Source organism: Tripterygium wilfordii, chromosome 22 (assembly GCF_013401445.1).
Source record: "Tripterygium wilfordii isolate XIE 37 chromosome 22, ASM1340144v1, whole genome shotgun sequence".
Taxonomy (NCBI): Eukaryota; Viridiplantae; Streptophyta; class Magnoliopsida; order Celastrales; family Celastraceae; genus Tripterygium; species Tripterygium wilfordii.
The window spans coordinates 4,610,391-4,621,284 of NC_052253.1; the positions used below are offsets into that span (position 1 = coordinate 4,610,391).

The 10,894-nt window shown below is 39.0% G+C and overlaps 3 protein-coding genes across 3 annotated transcripts; 2 read left to right on the top strand and 1 right to left on the bottom strand.

The window, feature by feature from the left end:
- The first annotated feature begins 102 nt into the window (after nucleotides 1–102).
- On the top strand, nucleotides 103–2,269 carry LOC119990737 (eisosome protein SEG2-like). Its single transcript, XM_038836813.1, has 3 exons — nucleotides 103–384; nucleotides 658–746; nucleotides 951–2,269. Exons 1-3 carry the CDS (start codon nucleotides 301–303, stop codon nucleotides 2,032–2,034), a joined length of 1,257 nt encoding a protein of 418 aa, XP_038692741.1. The 5' UTR covers nucleotides 103–300; the 3' UTR covers nucleotides 2,035–2,269.
- Nucleotides 2,270–4,789: 2,520 nt separating this feature from the next.
- On the top strand, nucleotides 4,790–8,971 carry LOC119990573 (MDIS1-interacting receptor like kinase 2-like). Its single transcript, XM_038836550.1, has 2 exons — nucleotides 4,790–8,165; nucleotides 8,278–8,971. Exons 1-2 carry the CDS (start codon nucleotides 4,841–4,843, stop codon nucleotides 8,646–8,648), a joined length of 3,696 nt encoding a protein of 1,231 aa, XP_038692478.1. The 5' UTR covers nucleotides 4,790–4,840; the 3' UTR covers nucleotides 8,649–8,971.
- Nucleotides 8,972–9,731: 760 nt separating this feature from the next.
- On the bottom strand, nucleotides 9,732–10,814 carry LOC119991412 (cilia- and flagella-associated protein 251-like). The gene has a single exon (XM_038837769.1). It carries the CDS (start codon nucleotides 10,812–10,814, stop codon nucleotides 9,732–9,734), a length of 1,083 nt encoding a protein of 360 aa, XP_038693697.1.
- Between the last annotated feature and the right edge of the window lie 80 nt (nucleotides 10,815–10,894).

Genomic DNA, 10,894 nt, shown 5'->3' on the forward strand with positions numbered 1-10,894 from the left:
ATACATGCCTACATGGGGCCAAGCGTCCATCAACGGTCCGAAAGCCGCAAGACTAATCGATGTGAATTAAAGCCAAAGGTTCCCGATTGACAGGCTGGGCGTCCAACGGTCACTTGTTCTTTTTCCTTCCTGACCGTTTTGTCCCTACCGCCTTAACCTTTTCCACTCCAACGGTCCTCTCTCTCAAACAATGAAGACCTGTTGAACCAAACCTTTCTCTCTCTCAAGCAACGGAATCCAGAACTCACTGCTTGTTTCTGCGAGAGACAGGGGAGGAAGAAAGAGGTATTTGCAACTGCAATGGGTTGCTTTCTTGCGTGTTTTGGTTCCTCCAAAGATCGCAAACGCCGGAGGCAGAGGCACAAGGTTCAACCTCGAGACCAAGTAAGCCTAATCTTCCTTTTTTTTTGTCTTTTATTCTGTTTGGCTTCCGAGAAAACGAGCGAACCTAGAAAACTGGGTAGAATGGGTTGTTTTGTTTCTCTTTTTGGGGTTTCGTTGGAATGGGATAGTTTCTAGTAAAGGGAAGCTTAACTGGGTTGTTTACAAAAAACGATTTTTTTCCCTAATTTTCTTGGTGGCCAAACAGAGCTTAGTGATGATCGTTTATACTTTTTTTTTTTTTTGAACTTTGTTTTGATCTTGAATGTTGTGCAGAGGAATGCTAGTTGTACTCCACCGCAATCTGCAGCTTCTTTGGTACATGACCACCTAGAGAACACGATCACTCCAGTTTTGGAAGTTGGGTGAGTAATCGAAAATTAGGGTTTTGTTTTCCCTTTTTAAGTTACATTAATTGTATGAAATTATATGTTTTTCTATGCATATATATGTCAGTGTGTGTGTGTATGTATGAAAGAGTGTATTGGAAGTATTTAAGAAGCACTTATTTGCCTAATATGTTTGTTTCTGGTTCATGATTTAAACTTTTTTTGCTTTTGGGATTTCAGGGATAAGCCTGTGGAGCAATTGAGCTCGAGTACCCGTAAAAGAGTTACTTTTGATTCAAACATCACAACTTATGAGCACGATGAAGTCAGTGATTTTTCGCCGAAAAATAATGACAGTGACAACAGGGAGGAGCAGGAGAATTCAGCAAAATCAAGCCAATCTCAGTCCTCTGATGTTAGTTCAATCACATCCAGCTCTGGATCTTACCCTCCCAACCACAGGTATGAAAATTGTAGAGACAGTGACGATGAACTAGACGACGACAGTGACATTGATTACCATGATGATGATAGCGATGATGATGTCGATGGGGTTCTAGAGGAGTATGATGATATGTACGAGGACGATTATGATTCTAGGATTTCAAGGACAAGAATTCCTGTGACTAAGGTGGCAACAGATGAAATTGATAGTTCCACAGTTATAGAAAATTTGCCGGAGGGTGATGTGAAGCCATTCGGGTTGAATCGCAACACTAGAGATAGGAGTAATTATGTGCATTCAGTGCTGAATCCAGTTGAGAATTTGACTCAGTGGAAAGCTGTAAAAGCAAGAGGGACACCACCAGCACTGAGGCAACAGAAAGAGAATTCCTCGTTGGATCATGAATCCTTGAAGTCATTTAGTTCCGAGCCATGCTTTAAGGAAATGTCCTTTAGCTTCAAAGCAAAATCTGATCAACCCAAGAAATCGAACCAAGAGATGGCAGTCGATGCTAGTCTCTCAACCTGGTTAGGTTCTGCAGAAAGTACACCCTCTATCAAGACGACTAGCACCAACACAATTGCTTTGGATAGCATTACACCAAAGCCAAGTATGTCAGGAGGATCTAATTCACCAATCAGCTTTGAAGATAGGCCAATTTTAGGTGCACTCACTGTTGAAGAACTGAAGCAACTGTCAGCTTCTTCTTCTTCTTCACCCAGGAAGTCACCAAGTAGAAGTCCTGATGAGATGCCTATCATAGGTACTGTCGGAACTTACTGGAACGACACCAACCTCGCTAAAGATTCACGCTCGGCCACTTCCTATAGAGGAATACCAAACACAACCAGCAAGTATAGAGGGGTATACTCCAAGTAAGGATTGTGTGTAAGAACTATTATGTGTTGTGATGACAGGTTCTAACTACGTTGCTACCGGTGTGCAGGATAAGAGAGTGAATTGGCAACTCAACTCCATTCGAGACTAGATTGGAGAGAGCTTTGAATAGAGAAGTGTTGCTGAAGCTTGTGAGATGGTTTGGAGTGTTTAGTCTGTGTGTGATTCCTGTAATTTATGATTCTTTGTCAATTAAAATGAGATTGTTTGTGAGATATTTCCTTTACTGTTATGAATTTATATGCCTGTTCCTTAAAAAGCTATATATAAATCTTTGTATCCATTGTTTTGGTATTTGCTTCTCTCAATACGTGACCAAACAAACAGACCCTTATAATTTGCCAGATTCTCCAATGATGGTTATATACAAGATTAAAATTTAAAAGAACCCGACAAACGTCTAACGGTCACACAAGTTTTGACCGTTAAAATTGCGAACAATCAAGCTAACAAAGTTTGTTTTGACCGTTGACGATTAACAATCAAACTAACAGAACCCAAAATATTTTATATATTTTTCATGATAAATTTGATTTTTGTTTCAAACAAAAGAATATTATCGAAGTCATAAAATCGAATAAAATATAAATATGATTTTTCAAAATTTATTTTTAAAAAAATGTTGTGCCCCAAAATTAAAGTACAACGGGCTCTGCTGTAGTTCATTTATGTTACAGTAGAGCCCGGACATCCATTGCATGGTTCTCATCGTTTTTTTTTTTAATAAAAATAAATTATTGTATCAATTATTTCAATCATATATTATTCACATACACTTGTGGAGGTCTCATGGTTAGTTTCTTGTTTGTTAAGAAATGAAAGACAAAATATTTTTAGCATTTGTACATCAGAGCAAGGGCGATCAGGGTTAATTACTGTGGCGTTGTTCGATGAGTGGAGTTTGACATAGTTTTGCTTTAACTGTAGTAGATTTGGTCTAGTTTTCGCAAGAATTGGGGGCTGATTTACCCCATTTTTAAGTCTATTGTGTTGGTAACTTTCTGTGCCTATCAAGTGTTCGAAGAAATGTGTCAACGACCTACATTGCAATCCTCGACAACCGGGCTACTTCCACCTCTTCCATGTTCTCTGGTTTGAACTTTTAAGGTTACGGGTTTGACTGGATATTAGTTTTCTGAGCAAGGATGGAAGTAGTGGTATATGTTCTCTGGTTTGAACTTTTAAGGTTACCGGTTTGACTGGATATTAGTTTTCTGCGCAAGGAGGGAAGTCGTGGTTATTTAGGTTGATTATGAAACGTCATTTATGGCAGTCATTTGTTCAGCAAATCAAAATTCCAGGATACAACTAATCAATTGACATTGGCAGGGCATACTTTTGAGGTTCTAATGAGAGTCAAACATGTGACCTTCCATTTTACATGAGCACTTGTTCATTCTCCCTTGTCATTTTGAAAACACCTGCACATTTTTTTTTGGTCTCCATATCTATAATATGCGCATGTCGATATCTGCACTGACATTGTATATTCATGTATATGAGTTAATCTTGATCAAATGTCTTCTGCAATGTTGATTTGAATAGGTGATTTTGTGCTTGCAGAGGGTTCCATTTAGTGAATTCAAAAGATCAAGCCAGTCTAGCAAGATTCAAGACACTAAGGTACAAGCACTAGTCATCTATTTGTTTAGTGTTTAAATGAAGGACCACCTATCTATTGTTTAATCAAATTGTTTAACAAAAATTTCTGGGTCCATTTAAGTCACAAATGAAGAGGAAGTTCCTAGTTCTGAATGTTCTTAAGTTGACTTCGTCTGTTTACGTTGGAGTTTCTTTTTGTCTCCCGTGGTGGATTCTTCATTATCAAAATTTAAGTGGGGCTGAGACATATTAAAGTAGCAGCATGTGAAGGTTTAGGTTAGGACAGGTTATGCTTCCTACGCCCAATATATAAAAAAAGAAGATGTAATTATTCAACACACTTATCATTTGAGATCTCCATATCTGTTATAGTCACCGTTTTACTCATATCTTCCTACTCCCCACGTCTCAGTGAGTTTAAGGATTTGTGCACTACTATCATTATGCTTCAATCACTTATACTGAAATATACAAGTAGATTCCCTGAAGCCCCTCATAGTTCTTGTGTTGGAGATGTCCACAATGTCACTAATTCCAACCAAATTACTATGAAAGTATTCATATACCACATCTGTACAGTGTCAAATATGGCATTGTACATTGTTATATACAGACCAGAGAAGGTTCAAAGAAAAGTTTAGGACTTGTCCATGAGTAAACAAAGGTTTAAGACTTGTCCACAAGTTTATACTATGTTAGGGATGGAGACTGGAGAGTACTTAGTTTCCATACGTAAAATGCTGATACTAATTAAAATATTCACATTTGGCAGGACATCAGAAGCTTCAGAAAGAAAAACCTGGTTGTGGAAAGGAGAAGCAAGTTTGTGGCCGTCTGATGCACTCTTGGTAAACTTCAACCAAATCTAGCCGTTAATATTTTTTTGGTCAAAGTCAGCTTCATTGTTCAAGTTGGTGCCTTAAAGTAAAGGATCTGTTAACTTCACTACCATTACTATATTAGACTAATTTATCTATAGAAGTTGACTTCACTACCGTTTCTTAGTAAAAGATGCAGTTTATTTTTCAACCACAAAATGTGTAAACTGTAAACTTTATCTAATAAAACTTAAGTTTCATATTATAATGCAGATTACTTCAGTTGCCTATAAAAGGACCATTATTGAAGACATGTTTGAACTCAGATTAACAAACCTGAAAACAAGTCTTCTCTCTGACATGGAAGAATGACCCAGATCATATCAACCATGTTAGGGACACAAAAGACTCTTCTTTTTCTGTTTCAAATCCTCTTATTATGTTTATTTCCATTGCAGATCAAATCATCTCAAAGAACAGAAGCTGAATCACTCATTCAATGGAAGAACAGCTTATCTTATTCACCTCTATCTCTTGATTCATGGTCCCTCAGAAACCTCAACAATCTCTGCAACTGGACTGCAATTCTCTGTGACTCATCTGGAACTAGCGTGTCTAAAATCAACCTGTCCAACGCAAACATCACTGGAACTCTCACCCAATTCAACTTCACTTCATTATCAAATCTCACCAGCATTGACTTTGGCAATAACAATATCAGTGGACTCATTCCATCAACCATTGGTACCCTCTCAAGACTCACTTTCATGAACTTGAGTTTCAATTATTTCGAAGGCGAGATTCCTCCAGAGATTGGCCGGTTGTCCGAGCTTCAGTATCTTAGTCTTTCCAGTAACAATCTCAATAATACAATCCCATATCAGCTAAGCAATCTTCAAAAGGTAACATACCTAGACCTTGGAGTAAACTACTTAACAGATTCCCCTGACTGGTCCAAGTTTTCTGGTATGCCTATGTTGACATACCTTAATCTTATCCTTAATAAACTTGTCTTGGAGTTTCCAGGTTTCATACCCAGTTGTAAGAACCTGACTTTCCTGAACTTGTCACAGAATTCTTTGACTGGACAAATACCAGAACTGGTTTTTACCAATCTGGGGAAGCTTGAATATCTCAACCTTACAAACAATCAGTTTGAAGGACCATTGTCTTCTAAGATTTCTAATCTTTCCAAGATGAAACATCTTCGAGTAGCAAATAACAAGTTCAATGGTTCAATTCCTGAGGGCATAGGAGGATTGATGTCTGACCTTGAGATTCTTGAACTGTATAACAATTCATTTGAAGGAAGCATTCCTTCTTCTGTAGGCCAGCTGAGGAATCTCCAAACACTTGATCTCAGAATGAATTCCTTGAATTCATCAATTCCTTCTGAGATTGGGTTTTGTACTAGCCTCACTTATGTAGCTTTTGCTATTAATCAGTTGACTGGGGAATTGCCTTTGTCTTTGTCCAATCTGACCAAATTATCTGAGTTGGGTTTGTCCGATAATTTTCTCTCCGGCGAGATATCTCCATATCTAATCTCCAATTGGACAGAAATGACTTCCTTGCAACTCCAGAATAATCTCTTCTCTGGAAAAATTCCGCCAGAAATTGGACAACTGACAAAGCTTACACTCCTTTTTCTATACAACAATACACTCTCTGGCATCATTCCATCCGAGATTGGTAACTTGAAAGATCTGGAGATTTTGGACCTCTCGGGGAATCACCTTTCCGGTCCGATTCCTGCAAAAGTTGGGAATCTCACAAATCTTTTAACCTTAAACCTTTTCTTTAACAGACTCAATGGCACACTTCCACCGGAGATTGGAAATATGAGTTCACTGCAAGTCCTTGATGTTAATAATAATAATCTATATGGGGAGGTGGCAGAGACCATTTCACATCTCAGTGAATTATTGGTAATAAATCTGTTCACTAATAATCTCACAGGCAGCATTCCTAGTGATTTGGGGAAGAACAGTCCTTATCTAGAAATTGTTAGCTTCTCCAACAACAGCTTCTCTGGAGAATTGCCACCTGAATTGTGTAGTGGTTTTGCTCTTACAATTTTGACAGTCAATGGCAATAACTTCACAGGGTCACTTCCAAATTGCTTGAGGAACTGCTCTGGACTAAATAGAGTCCGGTTTGATGGGAACCAATTCACTGGGAACTTCACAGATGCATTTGGAGTTCACCCAGGTCTTACTTTCATCACTTTCAGTAACAATCAGTTTATTGGTAAAATCTCGCCACTGTGGGGAGAATGCAAAAATCTCACTAACTTGGAGATGGATAGAAATAGAATTTCAGGAGAAATTCCTACTGAGCTTGGGAAGTTGACCCAGTTGGGGGTTCTAAGACTTGATTCTAATGAGTTGACTGGGAAAGTTCCTGTAGAACTTGGGAATCTAAGTCAGTTGTTCAGGCTCAATTTGAGCAACAACCATCTGATAGGAGAGATCCCGGAGGGTTTAGGCAACTTATCGTGGCTCGCGTACCTTCATCTGTCACACAACAATTTGTTTGGGGACATACCAAAAGATATTGGCAGTTTTGAGAAATTGTTGAGCTTGGACTTGAGCCAAAATAATCTATCAGGTGAGATACCCTTGGAGCTTGGTGACTTGATACAGTTGCAGTACATGTTTGATGTAAGCAGCAACTCACTTTCAGGAGCAATCCCTCAAAGTCTGCAGAAGCTGACTTCATTGGAGAACTTAAATGTCTCAAATAATGATCTCTCAGGGAGCATCCCATCTGCATTTTCTGACATGATAAGTCTGAGTTCGATTGATTTTTCAAACAATAAGTTGACAGGTCCAATCCCAACTGGCAGTATTTTCCAGAACTCACCTGAAGCCTTTGTTGGAAACTTGGGTTTGTGTGGAAATGCAGAAGGATTTTCTCCTTGTAATCCAATCCAAGAAAGTGGCAAGTCCTCGAAAATTAATAAAAAGGTTCTCATTGAAGTCATTGTTCCGGTTTGTGGCTTATTTTTGCTTGCAGCAGGTGTCGCATTTATGATATTCCACCAAAAAGCCAAGCTCCAGGATGAAGAGACCAAAAGCATGAAAAAGTACAAGGAATCCGAGGCCATGTTATGGGAAAGAGAAGGAAAGTTCACATTTGGGGATATTGCAAAGGCCACTGATGACTTCAATGAAAATTACTGCATTGGTGAGGGAGGATTTGGAGTGGTTTACAAGGCTGAATTGCCAACAGGTGAAGTTGTTGCAGTAAAAAAACTCAATATATCAGATTCCAATGATATATTGGCAGTACATCGACAAAGTTTCGAGAATGAGATCAGGGCATTGACAGAGGTTAGGCACCGGAACATTATCAAGCTCTATGGATATTGTTCTAGCAGGGGTAGCATGTACTTGGTTTATGAATATATAGAAAGAGGTAGTTTAGGTAATGTCCTGTATGGAGTAGATGGAAAGGTGAAGCTAGACTGGGCTACGAGGGTGAAAATTGTGCAAGGGGTATCTCATGCCATATCCTACTTGCATCATGATTGCAGTCCACCAATTGTTCACAGGGACATATCCTTGAATAACATTTTGCTTGAGTCAGAATACGAGCCACGTCTAGCAGATTTTGGCACTGCAAGATTGTTAAGCCCAGATTCATCGAACTGGACAGCAGCTGTTGGGTCTTATGGTTACATGGCTCCAGGTAAAAATTGAGTTTCTCTTGAATCGAATAGTTTATCTATTCATTTCGACTTCCTGATATACAAGAGTATCACATTGCATGCTCAAATGCTACATTTTTTCCTTATGTGCAGAACTTGCACTTACAATGAAGGTCACCGATAAATGTGATGTCTATGGCTTTGGAGTGGTGGCACTGGAAGTTATGATGGGAAAGAATCCTGGAGAGTTACTAAGCTCGCTATTGACGACAGCATCATCAACAAATGATCCAGAGTTATTGCTTAAGGATGAGCTAGATCAACGTCTCCCGCCCCCCACAGGCAAATTGGCTGGAGTAGTAGTGTTTGTGGTTAGTTTAGCCTTGGCGTGCACGCGAACCATTCCAGAGTCGAGACCTACAATGCGGTTTGTTGCACAAGAATTATCAGCAAAAACACAGGCATGCCTGTCTGTACCATTCTCCAGAATCACCATTAACGAGCTGACAGGATTTCAAAAATAGTACACATTGATCGAGAAGTTCAGGCAGGCCATGTCTCATTTGTCTTGGTTCAAAGTCTTATAAATCAGGATATTAGATTGTAAAAGTCCCCAAATGTGAAATAGTTGCAGAATAATCTCAGTCCCCATATTGGGCACCTGTGAGGGACTTGTAATGCTTATCTGTCATATTTGCAGGATTCCCCCTTTTCCTCTTCTGCTAGGCATACTTGCTAGATAGTATGTAATGTATAAATCCAGTGCAGAATCTTCAATTGTTTTACTCATTCAGGAACTTGCAAGTTAAAAGCAGATCAATCACAGCTGCACCAGCCAATTTAATAATTTGTTTCACTGATGAGTAGAGCTGGGGGCAAAAGAGTCACATTACTGTTTTTCTTTTTCTTTTTTCCTTAGCTTGGTCAAAAGTTGACTTTGAGTGTATGGATTGCAGATAAGCTTAGTCAAATTGTCAAAGTCTATGTTGAAGTCATCAAAAATATAAAAGAAGATTTTGAGGGCAAAGAGATTGGAATATGGTCTTTCTGATGCAGGTATTCTATACCAAATTGCATAACTTTTCAATTCTGAATAATGTTTTTTGGTTTTTACTTTGGCTAGACCATGACATACCAGGAAACAGCATACAGCATGTGAATTGCAGACAATAAAAATCAGACTGTCTGAACAGTTTAAGGTAAATCTTTGCTAAAAAGCTGCATATCATATTACTTTTTATTGCCAGGCTAAAATATTATCTTCAAGTTTCTAAATTGAGGGTGCATAACTAACAAACTGATCATTTACATAAAAAAGAGGTTGATATCATTCTCATTTATAAAATGATTAATTACACTTGGAAGCCATATGAGGCAAAAAAAATTTTTACATTCTTCAATTAAAATATGAATAACTGTATCAAGGACTATTTATCAGTCAAATTTCAAGAGATAATTATAATGAATTTATGCTCATCTTTGCAACAGTTAGCCAAGAATACATGTACCAGGAACAGAAAAGTGATATTGATATGTGCATCATAGCATCTCATCTGTGTTATAGTCCAGTTGCAATGGTGGGAGCTACTGTCCTGAATGTAAGGTCATCACCAGTAATAGGATTCAAGTGACAAAATCTTTCTTCTCTTGCTGGCAGGAAGTGTCATGTCATTCTTGGACAATGAACGTGGCACCAACATTGATTCCTCCTTGGGAATAAAACTCCAATCATCCTCAAACATATAAGATGAACCGACTTCTTCCTCAGGATCTTCTTCTTCTACTTCGCAGCCATTCTCCGCCACTTTTTGATTCTCGTTATGCAGTTCTTCTTCACAACCATTCTCAATCTCTTCTTCTTCCTCACTACCAAATAGGGAATATGAACATTCAGCCCGAAAGTCGAAGAATCTTCCATTCTCATGCTCTTCTTCCTCAGGTTCTTCACAGCCTTTCTCAATTTCTTCTTCTTCCTCCTCTTCCTCACTACCAAAGAACTCTTCTTCCTCAGGATTCTCTTCTTCTTCTTCTTCTTCTTCTTCTTCTTCATAGCCATTCTCAGCCTCTTCTAATTCCTCAGGATCTTCTTCTATTTCGCAGCCAATCTTGTGCACTTTTTGATTCTCGCTATCTAGTTCTTCTTCACAGCCATTCTCAATCTCTTCTTCTTCCTCACTACCAAATAGGGAATCTGAACATTCAGCCCTAAAGTCAAAGAATCTGCCATTCTCAGGCTCTTCTTCACAGCCATTCTCAATCTCTTCTTCTTCTTCCTCACTATCAAAGAGCTCTTCTTCCTCAGGATCCTCTTCTTCTTCTTCTTCTTCACAGCCATTCTCAGCCTCTTCTAATTCCTCAGGGACTTCTTCTACTCGGCAGCCAATCTCGGCCACTTTTTGATTCTCGCCATCCAGTTCTTCTTCACAACCATTCTCAACCTTTTCTTCTTCTTCCTCAGTCCTGTCAAAGCCATCCTCATCAACATGCTTCTCTTCCTTCTTGTCTTCATGATCGTTCTCTAGTGTCGCAGAAGACAAAATCTCAGCAGATTTGACGAACACAGGAGGAAGAAGGCGAGACGATGACGATGAAGGCTTGGGATGAGCGAAGAAAGCAGAGCCGAAAGCACCTTTGCCGATGAGAGCACCTCGCTCCCACTCACAGTGAAAACGTCCGCCGACAGACTCCATTGACAACAATACTAAGGAAAGCTTTGTAGAATTAGAAACCTTACAAAAAAAAAAAGGAAACCTTTGTCCAATATATATAC